The following is a 23,669-nucleotide window of genomic DNA, read 5'->3' on the forward strand; positions in this document are numbered from 1 at the left end:
AGGACCTAGAGACCTCCCAAACACAGCAGCATAGCTGTAGCAATAGCTGACTAATACAGGTACAAATAATTAATTGTGCTATCATGAATTTTAGCCTGTTGTTCTTTGATCTAATGCTGTCAGCAAAGCCACTTGCTAGTTTGGATTCGCAGGCTTCCATAAACAACAAGGCTTTTGTCCCTACTTCTCTTCTATTAGAATCTCCTATGTAAGGCTTGGGTTTCACCACAGATTTAGCCAGACTTTTATGATTGAAGGGACATATTAGTGAATCTTTTCAAATCATTTCCCTGCTCTCCCAAACCTGGCTTTTGCTCAGCTCCCCTTAGAGATTATAACTGTTAGTATATGCTATGTATATTTTTCCCGATGGAGAACCAACCCATTGGGTTGGGTTGTAAAAACACTGCTTCAATTGCAAATGTATTAATTTGGGTCCATTCATCTCTTATCCTACCTTTGTGCTATAATTGTCTCATGTATTACATATATGTAATTATCAACCCTACAAAACAGTGTTTTAACTTTTGCTTTGAATAGTCTTATTTCCAAGAAATTAAAAGGAAAATTGTCTTTTATATTTACCCAGATACTTACCATTTCTGATGCTTTTCTTTCCTTTCAGAAAATCTATGCTTCCATCTAGTATTGTTTCTCTTCAGCCTGATGAACTTCCTTTGCATTTCTTGTATTGAACGTCTGCTCTCAGTTTTCTTTTATCTAAAGATGTCTTTATTTTGTCTTAATTTTTGAAGGACATTTTCTCTGTTTACAGAGTTCTAGTTTGACAGGTAATTTTGGTCCACACTTTAAAGATGTTCTTCTTCTGCCTTCTGGCGTCGAATTCTCTGATAAGGAGTCATTGGTAATTTGAAGTGTTCTTTTCCTGTATGTAATGTGTCGCTTTTCTCTGAATGTTTTCAGGATTCTCTCTTTATCTTTGGTTTTCAGCAATTTGAGTCATATTGCTTAGACGTGTTCTTCACGTTTATCTTGCTTGGGATTTGCTGAACTTCTTGGATCTGTATTTCTGTCTTTTGCTAAGTTTGGGAAATTTTGTAAGCACTTTCTTCTTTTTTCTGATACTCTTAATTGCTCATATGTTAGACCATTTGATATTGTTCAGTAAGCCTCCAAGGCTGTGTTCATTTTTTTCAATCTGTTCTTTAAATTGGATACACTCTATTGATCTATCTTCAGGTTTACTCTTTCCTCAGTTGTGTCCATTTTCCTGTTAAATCTGTCTGGTTTAATACTTAATTTCAGATACCATATTTTGTTTTAAGATTATTATTTGGGTCTTTTTTATTATTTGTTTTTCTATGGAGACCTATTTTATTTATAATATAATTTTTCACTTTACATTATTGATAATAGTAATGATAATCACCTGTTTGCTAATTCCAGTATCTGGGTTCATCTCAGAATCTGTCTCTATTGATTGTTATTTCTGTTAAGTAATTTTGGATTGTATCCTGGACATTGGAAATGTTGTGTTGTATTAACTCTGAATTCAACTGTGTTCCTTCAAAAAGTGTTGACATTTCTGTTTTAGCAGGTATTTAGTTGATTGGATAAAAACTGAAAATTGTTTCTTAGCAGTTCAAATCTTAGATTGGTTCATTTATCTTAGGTGAATGGAATATAAGATTCTCTTTCTCTGGCTATCTGCTTTAGGAATTCTCTCACTACTCTTTGGCATCTGTGGTTGCTTTGAATTCTGCCCATTAGTTCTTTAGATCAGAGAGAGAAAATTGTGAAAGCATCTAGAGTAGAGGGAGGAGGCACATTACCATCAAAGGAGCAATTTTGACATATCAACAGAAATAATGGAAGCCAGAAGATAGTGGAACAACATTGTTAAACTGCTAAGTGGAAAATAATATAAAACAAGAAGCCTGTCAACTTGGAATTCTATATCTGCTGATATTTTCCTTCAAAGATAAACATAAAATTTTAAAAAGTTTTCAACTGTGTAAAAGATGAGAGAATTTTTACCAGCATATTGCGCTATGAAAAGTGAAAGTGCTAGTTGCTCAGTTGTGTCTCATGCTTTGCAGTCCCTTGAACTGCAGCAGGCCAGGCTTCCCTGTCCTTCACTGTTTTCTGGAGTTTGCTCAAACTCATGTCCATTGAGTCAGTGATGCTATCCAACCATCTCGTCCTCTGTCATCCCCTTCTCCTCCTGCCCTCAATCTTTCCCAGAATCAGGGTCTTTTCCTTTGAGTTGGTTCTTTGCATCAGTTGGCCAAAGTATTGGAGCTTTAGCTTCAGCATCAGTACTTCTAATGAATATTCAGGGTTGATTTCCTTTAGGATTGACTGGTTTGATCTCTTTGCTGTCCAAGGGACTCTCAAGAGTCTTTTCTAACACCACAATTTGAAAACATCAGTTCTTTGGCACTCAGCCTTCTTTATGGTCCAGCTCTCACATCCATACATGACTACTGGAAAAATCATGGCTTTGACTAGACGGACCTTTGTCAGCAAAGTAATGTCTCTACTTTTTAATAGGCTGTCTAGGTTGGTCATAGCTTTTCTTCCAAGGAGCAAGCATCTTTTAATTTCATGGCTGCAGCCACCATCTGCAGTGATTTTGGAGCCCAAGAAAATAGTCTGTCACTGTTTCCATTGTTTCCCCATCTATATGCCATGAAGTGATGGGACTGGATGCCATGATGCATAAAAGTTAAAAAAGCAGGGTGACAATATACAGCCTTGACACACTTCTTTCCTAATTTTAAACCGTCTGTTGTTCCATGTCTGGTTCTAACTGTTGCTTCTTGACCTGCATACAGGTTTCTCAGGAAATAGGTAAGGTAGTCTGGTATTCCTGTCTCTTTAAGAATTTTACACAGTTTGTTGTGATCCACACTGTCAAAGGCTTTAGTATAGTCAATGAAGAAGTAGATGTTTTTCTGGAATTCCTTTGCTTTTTCTATTATCCATCAGATGTTGGCAATTTGATCTCTGGTTCCTCTGTCTTTTCTAAATCCAGCTTGTACATCTGGAAATTCTTGGTTCACATACTATTAAAGCCTTGCTTGAAGGATTTTGAGCATTACCTTGCTAGCATGTGAAATGAGCTCAGTTGTACTGTAGTTTGAACATTCTTTAGCATTGCTCTTCTTTGGGATTGGAATGAAAACTCACCTTTTCCAGTCCTGTGGCCACTGCTGAGTTTTCCAAATTTGCTGGCATATGGAGTGGAACACTTAACAGCATCATTTTTTAGGATTTGAAATAGCTCAGCTGGAATTCCATCACCTCCACTAGCTTTGCTCTTTATGTGAGTAGCCTTATATAAGAAATATATTGATATATATTTGGAATTCAATTTCTCTTCTTCCCTTTGCTTTTCTTTCCCTTCCTTCTTCCTTTTGAAAAGCACAGGAATGTGAGAGATAGTAAAACTGTAGCTGAAAACTTATATCAGAATATTCTGTCACTTGGACCTTGTGCAGGCCTATAATTTAAATGTGTGACTCTAGAAATGGTTGCTATGGTGATAAACCACTTTACTTAAATAGCATGTATTTTACTCAAAATTCAGAGAAATGGTAACAGTTTCTAGTAATCGTGTACTGGTATTAACTTCAAGGATATGCCTAGAGCTTACAGGTTTTGCATGTATTATAACCAGATGAGTTTATCAGGTTAAAGTTATGCCAGTGAATAATGAAATATGTGCGCTTAGCCCAGTTTTCTTGTTATATATATCACTTTGCACACATGGAGCCCCCTTTTCAAGATTAATAATATGATCTGGAGAAATCAGGCCCATGGTGCTGGATTACTGAAAAATAGAACTTGGGTGGGGGGAACCATATAAGGTTATCTTATCCATCATTCTACCTCGAGCAGGAATGACTGTTCTTCTGCAGTCCTGAACAGTAAGAGTTCACCGAAGATGCAGAACAATTGAGATGCTGCCTGCTTAGGTGCGCCCCTGCTGTAACCATCCTGACTGCAGCACTCGAGACGCTGTCTAGCTCCACAGTGCTAGACAGCATATTTCCTCTTATTCTTTATAAAGTTAGATTGAATAACTCTTATAAAGAAACTTCCATCCATTATCACATCAATAGCCTGTATGTAAACCTTCTCTGGTCTCTTTGCATCTATTCAGACTGGTTGCAGAATTTCAGGTATGAATTCTTCATGATAACTAAGGATAGAAGAATTTTTTCTTTGATTTCTAAGATGCTTTCGGATGATAGCCAGGTTCTTTTGGTCACTGTGCAGTGGTATGGTACACCAGTATCTTTAGAGCAGTTTGCAATGATTTTTAGATCCTCTCTTGGAGAACATTCTGTAGTGTCTTTTAGATGTTCTTCTGGACTAATTATTATGACCAACAATCTCATAATGATCATTTAGATAGACTCTTTCCCCCTAGAAATGAATATGGAGATTCATCTCTCATATTTCTCCCCCTTTGTACAATCTTATGGGAGTTCATCACCTTCTATGTGCCTTTCATGACCTGGAAGATCTTAGTAACTTCTAGCCTTGGCTATAGAAATTTCACTTTCCATTTCTCTGTTCTATTACTTACAAAACATAAAAAACTATAAAATTGCATCAGTTATAGCATAGATCCCTGAAGAATCCTATCAACTATGAGAGAAGAAAAAGAGAAACTTAAATTTTAGATAACCTGTAACCTACAAAAGAAACCTTCAAAAATCCTAGAGAAAAGCATAGAAGTTGGAATTTGCTTTGGTTATTTATATTCCAAGGAGATAAGATGCTTGGCTTTTGGTGAAGAAATCTATAGCTTGGCCTGAAGTGCACCATGTGGGCCAGCCTGCATCCATGTTTTTGTTAGCATCAGAGAACAGTTTCAGTGAGGGGATGTTTAAGAAGGAAGGCTGTCTTTAGGAAAGCTCTAATGATTCTGATTCCTAAACAATGGCATCCTAAATTTAATGCAACTTCAGATTAGCAAAGAGAAATGGTAAAGTACATACACACATAACATTTTACAAGGTATACACATACCACACAAAAGTTTTTAAGCATTTGCAATAAATATTTGCATAAAGGTAATAGATTTGCGTTGACGTTACCAGGGAGTAAAGGATAAACAAACATTGTGATTTGTTTTCATGCAGCCAGTTTCAGGCTGATTTTGAAGCTCAGTTAAAATGTGGTTGAATAAAAATATTTTCAAATAATGCTACCAACAAGGGATTCACTTCCAAAATATACAAACAGCTCATACAGCTTAATATCCAAAAGTCAAAGAACCCAATCAAAAAGTAGACATTTCTCCTAAGAAGACATATAGATGACCAAAGGCACATGAAAAGATACTCAGTATCGCTAATTCTTAGAGAAATGCAAATTAAAGCTACAAAAACACACTAGTCAGATGGCTATCATTAAAAAAATCTACAAATAATAAATGCTGGAGACAATGTGGATAAAAAGGAACCCTCCCAGTTTGTAGGAATGTAAATTGCTGCAGCCACTATGGAGGTTTCTTTTCTTTTTTATTTTTTTTTTTATTTTTTTAGTTACCATATGATCCTGCAATTCCACTCCTGGGCATATTTGCGGAGAAAACAGTAATTTAAAAAGATACATGCACCCTTTATTCGTAACAGCATGATTTAAAATAGCCAATACATGGAAGCAACCTAAATGTCCATCAGCAGATGAATGAATAAATAAAATGTGTCATATATGTATATATGAATATTACTCAGCTATAAAAAGAATGAGATAATGCCATATGTGGCAACATGGATGAACCTAGAGATTATCATATTAAATGAAGTAAGTCAGAGAAAGACAAATATCATAATATAATATTTTTTATATGTGGAATCTATAAAATTATACAGATGGACTTATTTACAAAACACAAATAAACTCACAGACATAGAAAACAAACTTGGAGTTGCCAAAGGGGATGCCAGGAGCAGGGAAGAGATAAGTTAGGAGGTTTTGATTAATATATTCATACTACTAATAAAATAGGTAAGCAACAAGGACCTATTGTATAGTACTGGAAACTATTCTCAATATCTATAAAGGAAAAGAATCTGAAAAAGAATATATATAGAACTGAATCACTTTGCTGTATATGTGAAACTAACCTAGCATTGTAAATTAACTATTATTGTAGTTGTTTAATTGCTAATTTGTATCTGACTCTTTGTGACCCCATGGACTGCAGCCCACCAGGCTCCTCTGTCCATGGGATTTCTCAGGCAAGAATACTGGAGTGGCTTGCCAGTTCCTTCTCCAGAGGATCTTCCTGACCCAGGGATCGAACCCACGTCTCCTGTATTGCAGGCGGATTCTTTACCACTGAGCCACCAGGGAAGCCCAAATTAACTACACTTCAATTAAAAAAACAAGCAAAGCAAAAACATAAAAATAAGGTCATAATAACCAAAAATTATGGTTGGCTGTATTAGTTTTCATCAGTTTTTGATACCAAATTGAAAAAGAAATAAGAAAATAGGTACTCATAATGTTTCTGTAAGTGTATAAGGTGGTACAACTACAACAGAAGGCAATATGATGATGTCTCTCAAAATTACAAATCCATACAACTTATGACCCAGAAGTTCTACTTCTAAAATATATATCCTGTAGATATACTTACACATGTACACAATGACACAAGTACCAGATTATTCACAGAAGCATTATTTTTATCAGTTAAGATTAGAAATAACCTGAATGTCCATTACCAAGAAACTGACTAAATAAATTATGGTACATTCAGACATGAGAACACTGCATATGCTGAAAGAAGAATGAGACCTCTTTTATGTATTGACATGGAATGATGTTCAAGACTGTTGTTAGTTTAAAAATATCAAGGTTTAAAGACTGTTTACAGTGGGCTACCCATTTGTTTTAAAAAGTGAGAAGAAAGTGCATTGATATATTGATTAGATTGAACCACATAAAATTGCCATTATTAAGCTGTTTTGACTGAAAAAATAATGACCAATTCCACTTGGTTCCACCTAATACTTGCTTGAAGTTCCATAAAATTTCTCTGGGAACGTGCACTGTAAATTGACAGTTATTCATTGTCTCCAATGGGAGGCAGAGCTGAGTTAACTGGGGAGCAAGGAGGAGATTTTGAATGCTATGGATATTAAATCATGCGCATGTACTACCTTTTTAAAAAATAATTTACTAAAATTATATATAAGTAAAATACATAAATGTGGCTGAGTAATATGATTTTCTCATCTTGCTCTAAATGAAATTGAGACATACCATGTTCCTACCCTGAAGCAACCAAACATTTTGGTTTAGTTTCCTTTATCCTTCCACTTTGCCAGGAAATTCTGGGCATTATCTTAAGATATCTTATCTGAAGAAACCAGAACCTCTAGTGTTTCTGGAAAAAAAAAAAGAGAGAGACAATATTTATATCACTAATCCTGCCCATGGAGGCTGTTTCTGAGTATTTCTTCCTGATGACTTCAGCTTCTGAGTCTACTTTAATGACTCGAGTACTTTAACAAATGGAAAATGAAGAAGGATGAAAATGTTAAACCAGATATGAGTATTAAACATGTTAAAGGGAAAATGACTGTCTCTATTTCTATTCTGTAGATTATTAGTTGCAGTGGACACATTGAAAAGCATTTCTTCAACTACTTAGATGGTAACTCAAGAGGTGGAAATGTCAAAAAAGAGGTTAAACTCAGATTCGCCTTTTAAGAGAATGTGTATGTCAAGTGACTTAAAATTTTATGAATTTAAATGCCCAAGCTAGGGACCAGTTCTGTACTTTTTAAACAAAGCAACTTTTCTTCAGCCTGTCCCTAGAACATCGTGGGTGTTATACTCTTAGCCTGTTGCTAAGTGTAAGGAGTTTTCAAGGAGAAGACAACCTGTATTCCTGAACGCTAACACATTTTAATTATTTTCTGTTCGTTGAAAGATCACACAGAGAAGCAATCCAGAAATTTTCTTGAGAAAATGAATCTAAACAGAAAAGGACCTTTTTACATGTCCAAATTTATACAAATTAATTTTTCAATGTACAAAAATTACCAACTTAAGAATTAACATATTTTATTTAATATGTTAATATTTTTATTTATTATTTATTTATTAAAATTAAATTTTATTAAAGTCATACATGAGTGATGGTCTGAAGAGGCACATATTTAAGGGTTGTCTGCAATAAGCAAACATCTGGTAAAGTTTCTCTTTCTTGAAATATAGGTACCAAAAATCCGTAAGTGACCTGAGGTTTTGCTGCAGCCCTGGGAGGTCACTTATTCACCAGACAAATACATATGAAGTGCCTACAGCCATGTATAGAACATGGTCACTTGTGTCATAAGAGTGATTAAAAAAAAACAAAATCTAACAACACACACACACGAGGTTTGTTTTGTGTTACGTGTAACCTTTTCACATTCTTTGAAAATTGTTAACCTGATTATTAACTCTTGTGTATAATTTCAGTTAGCCAGAGTATTAAGCTTACAAGCCTTTCCCAGATCATTGTATGTACACAAGCAGTCGCTGCATCTGTACCCCTGTGTCTGGTCCCCCGTCCTGCTTGCGTAGGTCTCCTGAGACATCCTCTGCTCTTTCAGAACTCTATGCCCAGCTTCTTTTAATGAGAAGTGATCACTTTTGAAATGAGTCTAAGGTCAAAATGGACTTTGCTTCCCTCACAACAGCAGGATTAGAGTCCGTTTTCTCTACTGTGGTGTGAAGTGACCTGAGAAAACACAATAGCCTATTAAAATTCTTTTTACTTGTTTTGTGCTTTAAAGTTCACAAAGTACTTCCATGGCCACCACAGTAGTTCATTCTCATCATAAGCCTATGTGGTAAATGTGCAAATACCATTTTCCTCATTTAAGCGTGAGGCATCAAGACTCCAAGAGGTCCTCATTCCTGCCCAAGTGGTGTGACTGAGGTTAGAAGCCAGGCCCTGGAATCAAGGCAGAAAAGGGTGAACACATGAGGAGTGGGCCACATGCAGCAACCTTATACCAAGTTAGAACAGTCATGATGCGCTTGTCGCGGAAGGCTCGTCTAGAAGTCTGTAAAGATGAATGACTACAGCTGTGTTCAGATGGACTTCCCTGTATGAATGGTACCAGATATCTACTTATTTTGTAGGGCAGTGGATTTGAAGTTGTGCCTGTAGTTTGTTCTGCCCCATACACTAAAGAATTCAGTATTCTTGAAGGAGCTACTGGAGCTTTCTTTGGCATTTAATGACGGTTTCACAATGTGATTAGTTTATACCTCATATCTGAAGAGAGCTCAGCCTGTACATCCTGGGCAACTGTGTAGCCCCTGCTTCTTTGAACTGATGTATATTGCTTTGTGTCTGAACATTAATCCAGGCCTTTTCTTTTATTTCTAGACCACTGCTTATGAAAAGACTCCTGTGCCCAGTAAGAAGGAAAATATAGACGACCTTGACATGAGTTTTACAAGTTCTGTAGGTAGCAGATTCCCTCCAGTTGAGCTCAAGGGAGAAGCAGAGAAAGCACCTGTGACTTCAAGCCAAGGAGCAGCATCCAAAGGCACTGCTAAAGCCGTTGCCCTGCCTAGACCCAGAAAGAAGCCCTAACCACGCTAAATAGTGCAGAAACAGAGCTGCTCTTTCTAGTGCTAAGCATGAAGGGGTAGGAGGGGAAAAGGACAGTACTGTGCTGAGCTTTTAGCCTTTTAGCTGCACTGAGCCCTGCCACGTGTTTGTACCAGTTTAGAATTGCAGCTCCTCACCTCCAAGGCAGCGTGGTATTGAAGGACAGACACCAACAGACTTGATGGCAGGTGTGGCTGAAATCAACTCAGTGTTTTCGAGAGTTGTTTAGAGGAGGGGATGCCCTCAAAGCAAAGCTGTGGGCACACTTGCCCAGTTTTACTTAAGATTCTTACGTTTAGGCACAATTATTTTTAGGGGAAACTGAGGGCCAAATATGGTAGCAGAGGCTCCAAATGATTATGTGCACTTTGCACTAAGAGATTTGTTAGGAAATTACTAATAAACTTGCCATAGGCGTAACAGCAGAAGTGCTTCAGCCATTCACGTGTGTTCTTGTGATTTTAGATTGCTGTAGATTGTTTAAGACAGCTTATTTTAAATGTAGAAAAATAGATTTTGTAACTATTTGCCATTAACTTGCTGCTAAATTCCCAGTGTATTGATTTAATCAATAAAAAACCAGATGTTACCCATGCACGTTAATTTTTATATGAATGAGAGGTGACTATAATCAGGGCCTCTAGGCCCTGAAAAGCATATTTTGAGCTTGATCTGCTGCTGCAAAGGTAGGCACACATCTTTTGGGAAGGTCATGAGGCAGGACATAGGGGAAGGTACATGATTTCTCTTAGTATTAAAGGTCTCTCCTTTGTGCATGCTCTGTCATTCAATCATATCCAACTCTTTGCGACCCTACGGAGCATAGCCTGCCAGGCTCCTCTGTCCATGGGATTCTCCAGGCAAGAATACTGGAGTGGGTTGCCATGCCCTCCTCCAGGGGATCTTCCCAACCCAGGGATCAAACCCATGTCTCCTCTGTCTCCTGCATTGCAGGCAGATCCTTTGCACCTGGATAAATAGTTTTGCTATTCTAGGTCACACTGGGTGAAGAGGTGCTTCCGTTGGCCTCATGGACAAACTCTCAGGAAGTAATTTGTACCTGCTTTTCCCGTTATAAAGTAGTAATCTACACGTCACTCCAAGCCCTCGTGGGATTGTCCTCTGGGCCTCCAAAATGCCCCACACCTGGCCAGCTGAGCAGATACTAATTGCATAGAAATTCCCCCAGTGAATGAAGATAGTAGACGTGCTTCTTGCAATTAATTGGAAGACCCAGCTGGGCCTCAAATGGGTCAAAGATAACACTGATGTGTGTCACTCCTGGCTAAGTAGTTCAGCCAGTGTTTTCTCCGTGCACTCAATATGCTTCCCCCGAGGGAATCTGCCTTCTAAGGCAGGGGACAGTCCTGGTTCAGGAAGATCCCACGTGCCACGGGGCAACAAAGCTTGCGTGTCACAACTACCGACCCCATGCGCTCTAGAGCCCACGAGCCCGCTTGTGGGCCTATGCACGACAACTGCTTAACCCCCCAAGCCCTAGAGCCTGTGCGCCACAGCAAGAGAGGCCACTGCGACGAGAAGCCCACTCAGCGCAACAAAGAGTAGCCCCCAGTCGCCACAACTAGAGAGAGCCTGCGCACAGCAACGAAGACCCAGCACAGCCAAAGAGTAAATAAATAAATAATAATTTTTTAAAAATTAAAAAACCTGAAGTTGAAGCTTCGACAAGGTTTCTCCTTCCTGATTATTATTTCCAGTCCTACCAGGAGCCTATAAACCTTCTCTCCGGGATTAGTGAGCTATCTTTGAAGAGCATGTCCTGTTCACCTGCAGAGAAACCAGCCTCAGCTTCGTGGAGACTCCCCCTCCCCAGAGGCAGAGGTGAGGTGGCTGGTCTCCTGACAGAAAAGTCAACCGGGACAATGGCTGTGGTTCTGCCAACTTCCTGGGCTAAAAAATGGAACACTCCCTATGTTCAAAATGCTCTTATTTTCATGGTGATAACGTCTTCTGTGTCATGCATTGGAGAACTCTGTTAAAATGAATAGCATCCAAATTTCTATCCATATTTCTCTTTAGTCTTTAGTAATTCTGCTCAGTAAATTTGAGTAAAGGTCCAGAACCATGCAACAAGTAAAAGGTGAAATGATTTTATAACCTTCTGGTGTGTCCCTGGTAGCTCAGCTGGTAAAGAATCCACCTGCAATGCAGGAGACCCCAGTTCAATCCCTGGGTCAGGAAGATCCCTGGAGAAGGGTATGGCAACCCACTCCAGTATTCTTGCCTGGAGAATCCTCATGGACAGAGGAGCCTGGTGGGCTGTAGTCCACTGGGTCGCAAAGAGTCGGAAACAACTGAGCTACCAAGCAAAGTGCTTCTCTACCTTTCCCCACCCAGCACCAGGCCAGACCAACTGTCCTTCTACCATACGATGCGTTCTATTAGTGCTCCTCTGTCCAGACCTTCATTTTGATGGGAACTTAACTCACTCCTCCTAAGGGGAATTTCTAACTTATTTTTGTCATTTATTTTTATGGAACACACTTGAACCAGACCATGTCTGAGTTTTGTTTTCCAACTGTGTACTTCTTTAATATCTGAGGATCTGCGGCCTTGGTTTCTCCATTTGCTTTCATAGCTGTAAAAATAGTCACTCTTCTGTTTCAGAGGCATTTTCAGTGGTGATAGGCCTACTCCAAGACATTGATAATCACTCTGACACCTTCTGTGCACCACAGCATGGAAGCGTGGGCTTCATTATGACCCACAGGGACATACTCTGCCCACGACAGTGCAGAGCAGGTATGATTTCCAAGGAATGCAAATGCCGATCAGCACTCTGACTTGAATAACAGACAAGTCAAGGCATGAGAAATATGATAAAAGATAAATGCAGGCTGGGGGGCTGGGGAGAAGTTCAGCAGGAGAACAAGATGATGTCAGAGAGGGACTTAGAAAAGAAAGGAAAATGGGTTGGAATCAGGGGAGCAAAAAAGAGAACAAAGTGTTCTCTTTGACCCATTAGTAAAGAATACTGACTAGATAACAACACGTGGATCTGCCAAACCCAGAAGCAGGAGTCAGAGGATGGAAGTGCTCGTAGGGTTGTTAACGTGGTCCTTGTTCTAGGCCAGTCTGCAGTAGGACCGGCCCTTCTCGTGGCCTGAACACCGGCACACTAAGATGAGGACACGGGCTGAAGAAACAAAGACCTGGGGAAACTGAAGCTGAGAGAGGCTCTGGGTGTAAGAGATGGCTGCAGAATTGTCCTTACATTTTGAATAGGAATGTTCTGTGGTGTTGGGGTGGTGGTGGGGGGGGCGGAGAAGAAAAAATTCAAAACATTTTGTGCTTATCACTGAAATGCTTTGTTTAAATAATTCTATTTGACTCCAAAATGTAAGTTCCAGGTTAGAAAGATCAAAAGCAGCCAGTCTTGAAAATGAAACTTTTTAAATTCCAGCGCTGCTGTTGAAATAGAGAATAAAAGGCTTTGTTCAAACATGCATTCCCAGCAGTGAGCAGAGCTTTGAAATTGGTCAGGGAAGTTGTGTTCCATAATGGCTACACTTGCCTGGAGACCAAGGAGCTGTGGACTCTGGGAAATAACTCTGGGCTGGATATTTTCCATCTGCCCCTTCAGAACCACTCTGCCCTCCCCACCCAAAAGAGGTGATCTTACAGGATTGCATTAATAGGTTCTCTTAGCATCTGGGTTCATGGGGATTCTGTCAGTGGGGGACACCAGCAGGCACCCAGGGTAGGAGAGCAATACTGATTCCCCTGGTGCCGGCTTGCTGGAAAGTCTCTGTGTTCTTCTTCTATAGACCTCAGCTCCTGCCAACAGCACCCCCTTACAGCTGTGTCCCCACCCCTTCAAGCCAAGACCAGGGCTGCTGTCCGTGGGTCTGTGTCTTCTTTTATGGGTTTCCCTAAACTCAGTACCTTTGCAAGTAGTCTCTTTGTTAGAGTCTCAACTACCGCATTGGAGTGTGTACCATCTCTCTCCTCCTGGGACCCAAGGTGATCCAGACCCTTGTCAGTTCTGCATGGTTCTGACCTGGGGCAGCTTTGTCTGTGGTTGCCAATGCATTCTTCCTGAAACTAATGCCCTTGGGTGGTCACTGGGGCTTGAGGGGGGTGGCGGCAGGAGAGAGGAGCCTGGTGTTGGAACCTGGGCCCGGTGAGATAAATCTAGCATTGCCCAGCTGGATCTGAGATTGTGTGGACCCAGAAGGTCCCACACCATGGCCTCTGGGAGTCAACAAGAAAGAAATGCTTGACTTGTAACAGTCAAGAGGACCCACGGCCTGGGATGGGAGCCACCCTCGCCATCTGACTATGAACTCAGGGCTCAGCAGAGTCTTGAAGCACAGGAAGCCTAAAAGACACGAGGCTGTTTGTTTCATCTCTGCGAGCACTAAAATCGCTTTACAAAGCATTTTAGAGTAAAATTTTCTCTGGAGGTCTCACATAGTTCAATTTTACTCTTCAGGATCTGGTATTTTCTGAGTGAGCAGGCTTAGGACTGATGGTGATTTCTGCTCAGTACATGATTATCACTTAGTTCTCATTGGTGAGCCAATTTTCTTTGCTTTTGTTCTTCAAAGGAAGGCCATATTCAGTGTCTGGCTTGCTTTTTTGGTGGCTGCCTCCCTCAGTTGCTGGTATAATGAGCTCTTCCTGTTCTCTCTCTCTGTTCCCTAAATTATCCAGAGCAGCCCTCAACTGGAGCTGCGGGGATTCCCACCACTGCCCCGGTGGCCTCACTTCAAGCAACAGCACACGAGGGACAGTGGAACATTGAGAAGATGAGTAGGGCCATTGCGGTGTCACCACTGGCTATCTTAGAGCCTTCCCCTCTTAGTTGCTCGGTTCCACCCCAGACATCCTCAAGGGATGCAGTGAACTCAGGGTAAAGACCTCAGAGGACCTTCTCTCCAAAAGGACAGACCTCCCAGAGGACAGGTCCACGGATGCACTGTGCACTCTTCCCCCCAGTACAAACTTCTCCTAAGTGGACTCTGCAGGCTCTCCAGACCAGACATAGCCTTGGCATGGACACAGAGGTGACATCAATCTCCCTACCCTTGGGGGACCAAGACAGTCTTTGATGCTCTCACCCATGGCAGGCTCTGCAGACAAGATCCTGACATCACGCTGTTGTTTAGGAAAGACTCTTCTCATCAACACAGAAAGATGTCTCCATCCTCAGGGCAACTGCACAGTCCCAGGAGTCAGCATTTCCAGTCTGACCCAGGGGCCTGCAGGTAGAGGATAAGCAGCTGACACCCTCACTAGCCCCTGAAGAGGAAGTTCTCGTGGAGAGGTGGCAGCCAGTATTTCCTGGGCTAGACATTGGTTCAAGCTGTGTTTACTGGGGATCAGAGAACTCTTGTTGGCTGGACTTTGAGCTGTATTAGTGGAAGGGATCTCTGTCTCTTAACTGAAGCCCCTCTTCAGGTTATGATGTAATAATAGCAGCAACATCTACAGAGCATTTGCCACATGCTAGACCATCCGGAGCCCTTTACAGGTATTCTTTTAATCCTTATGACAGCTCCTGCAGTTGGCTTTTTTATCTCTAAAGAGAAATAAATTAAGGTACAGAGCGGTTAAGAAATGTTTGTGGTCACACAGCTATGAAATAGCAGAACCAATATTTGAACCTGGGCAGTAGGTTCAGATGGTAAAGAATCCGCCTGCAATGTGGGAGACCTGGGTTCGATCCCTGGATTGGGAAGATCCCCTGGAGAAGGGAATGGCAACCCACTCCAGTATTCTTGCCTGGGGAATCCCCAAGGACAGAGGATCCTGGTGGGCTACAGTCCACGGGGTCACAAAGAGGCAGACACGACTGAAAAACTAAGCACGACATAGCACAGCAGGCTTACGTGTATCTCGAGGCATTTTTCGTTCAGACCTGAGCCTCCTGGAAAGTTCCACCTGAGTTCCAAAAGGCCAAGTGCCGCCTGGACTCTTTGTCTCCTGGCAAAAGTCAAGGTAATTTGAGTAAGTTTGGGGCCTTGAGGTCTCGGAACAGAAACAGATTATTTTGCAAGCGAATAAATTTGAGCAGGACCCACCTAGCCACACCCAGGGAGAACTGCATTCTGCAGGACTTTGCATAATATCAATAAAAATGAGTTCTAAATGCTTTAACTGATCATTGTCAGGAGCAGTCTTTGGAAGCCTTTGAATAGGTTTTTGACAGAAGAGAGAAAGGGGGCTCCATTGCCTCCAGAGGAATTCACAGAAGCCCTTCTGTCTGTGCAAACATGATAGATTGATGCTTACAGGAGCCAAGTGCTGTAATTCCCATCACAGGGCAGTGGGGGCTAAGAATCACTATTATGTTTCGATTTCCCATATTTCTTCATCAGGTAGTGTGTGTAGCTGTACAGCTGAAAATATAGAGTTCAGAAGTCAGCTGCTAGACCATTTCTCCACCTTGCCTCGCTCCTGTATCTTTAGCGTTTGCCATCACTTACCTCTTTAAGGTAATGTGAGGTGGAATAATGATTTTGCTTGTCATACCAACAACTTCCTGGTTCAAGGAGCACAGGCTGTTTCTGAAGGCTCGGGCCCTTCTGTGGTATAGGATGGGGCAAATGTCCGCTCTGGAATGAAGGCCGGAAGCCAAGGATGGTGCCTCCTGCCCCCACCCCCTGCCACCCATCCCTCTGTCCGCTTCCTGCCACAGGTCACTGGAGGAGAGGGAGTTCCTACATAGGATCCTCATTGCTGTTTTGGAAATTTGGTAGGATAGGAAAGGCTTGTAATGAATGGAGAAGAACCTAAAGCCCCTTGAAATGGGTAACTTTTTTAGAAGAGTTGTTTTGCCTCTAGAAAGTTACCTGGTTGTAGCTTGACATCCTTCCTCGCATCAGTATAGAATTTAGTCGTTCAACCACTTGAGTTTTATACCAACTTTTGGCTCACTGTTTTGGTTTTGTTTTTTAGTTTTATATCTTTTTTATTAATTTATTTTTAATGAGAGGATAACTGATTTACAATATTGTGTTGGTTTCTGCCACACATCAACATGAATCAGCCATAAGTAAATATATGTTCTCTCCCTCTTCACTGTTTCCTTTTCATACAGTCCCTGACCGTGAGCCATTGTCGGCTCCCCCACCCCCTCACTCATTCTTGGCAGTGATGTCTTGCCTGCAGTGCACTCTGCTTGCCTGGGGAGGAACAGCAGTCTGACCACTCACCGCCCACTCCTTTTTCCTCCAGGTGACCAGCTGCACACTCTTGCAGCCCCAGGGTGAAGGACCAGGAGTTGCACAAAGAACTCAGTAGAATTGGATTGAGAGACTCAGTCCTTCGTCCAAGAAGTGTTTATTGAGCATCTACTCTGTGCTGGGCATTGTGACAGGCACTGGACAGAAAATGATGTAAGAGACAGTCAAAGTCATTGCCCTTAAGGAAACTGAAGTCTTGCAGGAGGGAGGGAAGGGTGATTGAGACCTATACAAATAGTAGAATAGTTATGATTAAAGCGATAAAGGAAATAGAGCAACGTAAATAGAGAATAACAGGATAGGACCCTTGTCCTAAAGTCATTCTGAGGATACTTGAAGGCTAATGGGAAGAATGCTTTAGGCAGAGTGAACAGGGAAAGAGTCCTGGAACATTGGGTTCCAGGACTTGGTCCAAAAGCCAGACACAACAGGGGCGAGGGGGAGATAGGGCCAGGTATTACAGGACCTCAGGGGCCACAGGAAGGAACCTGTTTATTCTCAACACAGCAGAAAATGATCAAGTGTTCAGTTAGGGGATGGAAACAGCTTCAAGGATCTCTGCACCTTCCCTGTAACAAATGACTCAAGCAAGAGGCTAGAGACTGGTTAGAGGACACTGAGGAAGAGGGTGGCAGAGAAGACGGAGAGAAGTAGGTGGATGTGAAACATGTTTTGGAGACAGAATTGATGCGATCCAATGATGGTTGGATCCAAGGGTGAAGGAAAGGGGGCAGGGGGCCAAGGATGACTTTTGGCTTCAGTAACCAGACTAACGGTGGTTTCACTCACTGAGGAACACCAGGTCAGGGATGGCAGCAAAATGAAGAGTTCCACCTGCATACTATTAATAAGTTGAGATGCCATCAGACCTTGAAGCAGAAATGGCTGGTTGAGATGGACTTGAAGTGGATCAAGGTGGATGGAGAGAGGGGAAAATGGCCTAGAGGAAAAAAAGCATGTGAAGAGAGACTCAGGGTTAATAGTGAGTTTTGTACAAGGGCTTTTGGACACTGGACAGAACTCACAGAACCCAGGGGCCCAATACACCCAGGATTCCAGGCACCATCTGGTCACCCAGCAGACTGTTTCCCTCACTCAAGAACTTGGCAGTGACTATGCGTTGGCAAGAAAAAGAATAAGAACGGGAATGAGAATGGAGTGGACTGACACAAAATGCCATTTGGAGAAGTATCCCTGGGAGATATGGCCAAACCTCCTTATATGGTTAATTAATCAGATCTGAATAGTGATAGGTAACATGCCCTCAGTAGCTAAATAATACTTCAAATATTATTTGAAGTAATACAGCAGTAAACCAGAAAAGGATGGGTCATACTTTCCTGAAGCCCAGATCTGTAGAATCATGGACCATCTACACTGTTTCTTCTGTCCCACAAGCCCCCAGGGGAGGAACCCCCACCCATAGCCTCCGATGACAAGCTCCCTGAAATGGGGGACCCCCCACTTTCCAGGACAAATGAATGCCACTGTGGAAACACACCAAGACTAGAGAAATCTTCATATTAACTGACACCCGCTCCTGATTTGCCACCTGGTAACTATCTAAAGTCTGTTCCTCTGCCACATGGCCTCTGAAGAATTGAAGGTATACCCCCACAGCCCTCTGAGCTTTCTCCAGTGTGTCTTCACTTCTTTTGGGCACTTCCTCATATGACATGTGTTTTGGCCCTTCATCCTGGTTCATCCAAATGAACCCAGGCCTCCAAGTGTGGCCACCACTCCCAGTCCTCGGGACACCGGGCCCCTGTTACCGCAGCTCATCATGTTCCTTTAACAAGGATTTGCGGGCACTCTGGTTCGAGTTTACTAGGAGAGCCTCTAATGATGATGGGTCCCTGAACACGTTTATTACCCCATCGATGTCCGTGTGGCAGACTCTCGGTGACCACGGACAAGCCCGTTTCCAGGGTGCTGCCAGTGGGGAGTGACAGAGCCTGGGTTGAGTCTGAGGCATGGAAGGCTCAGATTTCCCTGAGATTACCCGGGAAGACACTCGTTTTCCTTAAGTGTCTGTTTTCTAATTATCCACTGAGTTATATGGAGAGGGAAGAAGGCCCAAACTGAACCATAAGCCTGTCTGCCAGAGGATGCATTAGTGGCTTCACTACTGCTGGGTGGCACGGAGAGGCAGGCGAGGCTTGGCAGTCTCGGAAGGGACCTGTCCCAGGCTCTCCCAATAGGATGAGCGCAGGGCATCCTTTGCGTCACCGTCACCTGATGTCCCTGAGCCTCCTCAGCCTCGGGACACAGGCACATCCCATGCCTAAATGAAGTGGCTCTGCACCCTTCCTCCACGTTACCCGCAGGATCTGAGACTTTGTCAGAGGATCGCCTCCCCAGGCCTCCATAAGAACTCCCGGAACTGCTTGCATGTGTGCTTGTTCACGTGCCGCTTTTTTGCCTGGAAGCAGAGGCTCAGAAGTGACCCTTGAAACCATGGCATAATTCCTGAGGCCCTTGCCCCTCACTTTTATCTTTAGGATTTCTGCTTCCCCAGCTTCTGAGAAGCTTCTGGGAGCCAGAGGCCATGGCAGCAGCCTGCCCATCAAGATGCCATGTGTTCACAGCGATGAGAGCGAGGCCCAAATCATAGGTGTCCCACCTGGATGTGGTGGGACAGAGCAGCCCGGACACCCCCTCACGTAGCCCTTGCTTGATGTGGACTCAGCCTTGTGGAGTGGGTGCACGTGGGTGGGAACAAGTGCTGAGGTGCCTGAGATGTGGGATGCTGGGTGGGGTGGGGTAGGGTCTGTGGGAGGAGTGTCACATGCCAGGGAGGAGGTGCACAGAGGGACGTGGTGGGAGGGCCCTCAGGGACCTCTCGGGCCTTCCCTGGCCCCTCCCAGACCTTGGGGCTCTCCAGCTAATCCTGATGCACAACAGCTCTGCTTCCTATCTGGGCCCCAAAGTAAGTGATGGGATTTGCAGGCTGTTTTCAAGGAACGTGATGGGAAGAGCATCTCTGCTTATGATGAATGGCTCTGGCCACATGCATAACCTGAATCTTTCAAAACACAGAGCCCATAAAAGAAATAAAAAGGCATCTCTGAGGTGACACATCAAGGGTAGGATGTGGCCAACCCCTCTCTGTACAGCAAGGCTCAGGGAAAGAGTTGCTCTGACGGCTCAGTGCCCCCTGGACCAGAAGCCAGGCCGGTGTCCAGCTGGGAGTGGGAGCTGGGTGCTGGGTGGCCTCTCAGGACTCTTCATTCATTCAGGATGTCTCCTGCAGAATGTCCCTTCCAGGTACATGGCAGGCAGAGGCTCCAGTAGCTCCTCACCTAGCAGCTTCCCTCCTCCTTCCCTCTGAGGCCGTAGCAGGAGCCCAACCCTCAGCCATGGTGAGGGGGAGGGGCCAGCAGGAGACTTCAGCCAACTGAGTTTCTTGGAAGACCCTTGATCAATCATGCCCGGGTCCCCAGCACTGCCTTTGGGGGTTAAGAGATTTAAAATGAGATTGAATGTTTTTTTAGGGGGGATTTGTTTCAGATCAGGGGTGAAGACTGAGAAGTCTGCAGCATTCCCATCTTGGCAACAAGACAATGGCAGTAATCCATGGCTGGGGACTATTTACTGCCCCCCCCCACCCCCAGTAATATGACCAGTATTTACTGGTCATTTGTTGCTAGTGGTAAAGAACCCACCTGCCTGCGCAGGAGACATGAGAGACAGGGGTTCGGTCTCTGGGTCAGGATGATCCCCTGGAGAAGGGCATGGCAACCCATCCCAGTATTCTTGCCTGGAGAATCCCATGGACAGAGGAGCCTGGTGGACTATGGTTTACAGGGTTGCAAAGAGTCGGACATGACTGAAGCAAATGAGTGCACATGCACTTGGTTAAGTGGACACCATCTCCAGCCTCCAGCTTCTGCTTTATCTTTGACGTGGTTGAAGGAAAATGGAGGATTTTACAGGGTGTGAAAGGGCAGTCAGGTCACTGATTCTGATGATGGATCACCCGTGGGGCATGGGACACCAAGGAGGGAGAACAGATGCTGGGAGAACAGCCTCAGATTCTGCCGTGGAGGAACCTTTCCTACCCGGGCAGAGTGTTGGAAACTTCAGGGACTGTAGGAGCCAGTGTGAGGAAGCCAGAAGACGTGGTCTGACTTCTTTAAAAGAAATGAAAAGCAAGGCCTGCCAGACCAGGTGTTAGTGCAGACCTCATCCAGTGGCAGAGATCCCAGCTAATGACAGGAGCGCCACTCAGGTGGCCAGGAGGAAGGAGCGCCCAACTCTGCCTCAACGCCCTGCCTTCTGGCTTCGGCTCAAGGCTTTACATAACAACCCCCAGCACCACCACTACCACCCAACACATACACTTGTGTGCACCCTCTGACTCACAGGAAATGGATTTTAGCTGCACACGTGACAGACTTGGATGACTCACATTCACTGTCTGCCCACCCCCGGCCCAAGGACCCAGGAGCCTGAGACTTAGCCAAGACTCAAGTTCCCAAGAGTCCTGCCCCAGCTCGATGCCACTCAGTGATGCCTGGGTTGGAAGCACAACACCAATACCGCTCATTCCCCTGGGGCATCTCTGGAAACTTCTATAGGCTCAGGAAGGAAGCAAAGGGGCGCAAGTGTTCTAATGGGAGTCTGGACGTCTCGGTGGCCTGAGTGCCCAGGGAATGAGCTGTGTTCTCCATGATGCATTTCCCTCCCAAGGCTCACCCAACCTGCTTCTTTTTTCTAGGGAAAAGGAATTCTCAAGTAAGCTGCAGTATGGCTGCAACTTACTGGCTGCTGGCAGTATGTATGAACGGCATATTTACTGTTGATGAATGTTAAGCTTAAACACATTATAAAACAGTTCTCTGAGAACTTGAAAATCAGGCAATAGTTGTGCTATTCTTACCTTGATGGTGTATCACCAGCCACTTAAGTAATACAAATTGTAGGAGTTCATCACCAGTAATGAGTTTCTTTCAGCAGTGGGATTGGGGGATGGGTAACTTGTACCTCCAAGGCAGGCACAGGACAGAAATGTTCCACTTTTGCACCAACATGAATGCCCATCTCCAATGCTAAGTGGTGGGAAGTTATATGCTGGAAGCCCTGTTGTAGCAACTATGTGTCCTCGCCCATTGTAGGGTTAACTGACAAGCCACTAAATGGATAATGATGAAGCAAGCTAAATTAATAGTAGTCTGTAGTTAAAAGGGAAGAATAGCAGCTAATTAAAACCACAGCCACTCGGGACAGCGTTCTTCAAACCCTGCAAGTGTGTTCAGGTGTGGCCAGGCTCTAGGGGGTGTGGGCTGCAGGATCCTCTGCAGACTTTGGAAACACACTAAGACATTTCATTTAGGTTACATTATTGGGAAAACATTATTCATGAAAGTCCTCCTGGGAAGAAAAACATACTTGTTGGCAAAATACCCCTTGGTGGGTCCTGGGGCTGGAAGACAAGAGAACAGGCCTGAATTGAGTTGAGGGAGTGATGGGTGGGGGAGGCAAGTCCGTTGCTCTGGGAGAGGAAGTGAGAGAGGAGCACCAGATGGTGGAAATCTTTCATTTGCAAACTAACCTCTCTGTGATGTCAACACCCCTGTTATGGACTGAATTGTATCTTCCCTCCAATTCATATCAATCTCCAGTGTGACTATATTTGGAGATAAGGTCTGGAGGGAGGTAATTAGGTTGAATGAGGTCATATGGGTGGGGCCCTGATCCAATGGGGGCAGAGTCCTTATAAGAAGAGACAAGGGAGCGCTCCCTCTATCTCCCTGTTGTGTGAGGACACAGTGAGAAGGCGGCTGTCTGCAAGCCTGGAAGAAGGCCCTCACCAGAAACTCATCCTGCTGGACCTTGATCTTGAACTTCCCAGCCTCTGGAACTGTAAGAAAATACATTTCTGTTGTTTGGGCCACATGGTCTGTGTTATTTCATCATGGCGGCCCTAGCAGACTAAGTCAATTCCCTGCCTCTATTGATCTCCACTTCCTCCCAACTTGCAAAGTGCCTGAGTGCATGGGGATGGGATGGAGCCAGAGAGGGGGCAGGCTCTGGGCTCTGACTGCCTCTGAGGTGGGCTCAGGTGGGTCCTGGGGCAATGTGAGAGTTGGTGGGAGCCCAGAGGCAGAGAGAAGCACAGGAAGCCCCTGGAACTTGGAAAGGACTCTGGAATCCTCCCACAGGCCATGCAACTGGAATCTGAGGCAGCTGGGAGCTCAGCTGAGCGAGACTCAGGAGGCACACGTGAGTATTAGCATGAACAACCTCAGAAGTTTGCATCTGTTGGTGTTGTTAATGAGGCCCAGGATGAAGAAAGATGGCGGAAGAGTGGGGTGGGGCAGGGAACAGAACTGCATATTATTTGTGGCCAGGTGGTGCTAGTGGTAAAGAACCCACCTGTCAATGCAGGAGGCATGCAGGTTCCATCCCTGGGTTGGGAAGATCCCTTGGAGAGGGTCATGGCAACCCATTCCGGTATTCTCACCTGGAGAATTCCATGGACAGAAGCCTGGCGGGTACTGTCCATAGGGTCTCAAAGAGTCAGACACGATTTAAGTCAGCAAGAGTCAGGAAAGGGCCTGCATGCTGGGCCTGGTGACAGGAGGATGAGAACCCTGGGCTCCCGAGGCTGCAGGCACATCTCCTCTTGGGAACTGCTGAGAGGCAGGGGACCCAGGATGGAAGCACCTGGGGCTCTTGCAGCTCAGGACAGTTGAGCTTTTCCAGGGGCCCTGAGCCCCGCTTCCTGCTGCCTGGGTCTCTGTCGCTCGGATGAGCTCCCTGCAAAGGGAGTCTGCCCCAGGGGCAGTGGAGCCAGTGTGACCTGCTGATGCTTCGAGCTGAAACCATCCTGGGCCCCCTGTGGCAAGGCT

General features: G+C 44.0%; 1 protein-coding gene across 6 annotated transcripts in view; it reads left to right on the top strand.

The window, feature by feature from the left end:
- STK33 (serine/threonine kinase 33) overlaps positions 1-14,445 on the top strand; it is a 186,966-nt gene extending 172,521 nt beyond the window's left edge. For 5 of the 6 annotated variants that reach the window (XM_043482770.1, XM_043482773.1, XM_043482771.1 and 2 more), the window contains one exon: positions 9,377-10,191. In XM_043482770.1, the coding sequence (XP_043338705.1) occupies positions 9,377-9,586 (210 nt within the window). In that variant the 3' untranslated portion in view covers positions 9,587-10,191. Of the gene's footprint in view, positions 1-9,376; positions 10,192-14,281 lie in introns of those variants that run through there. The other variant, XM_043482774.1, reaches the window with a different exon arrangement.
- The last annotated feature ends 9,224 nt before the right edge of the window (positions 14,446-23,669 follow it).

Source organism: Cervus canadensis, chromosome 11 (assembly GCF_019320065.1).
Source record: "Cervus canadensis isolate Bull #8, Minnesota chromosome 11, ASM1932006v1, whole genome shotgun sequence".
NCBI classification, from domain to species: domain Eukaryota; kingdom Metazoa; phylum Chordata; class Mammalia; order Artiodactyla; family Cervidae; genus Cervus; species Cervus canadensis.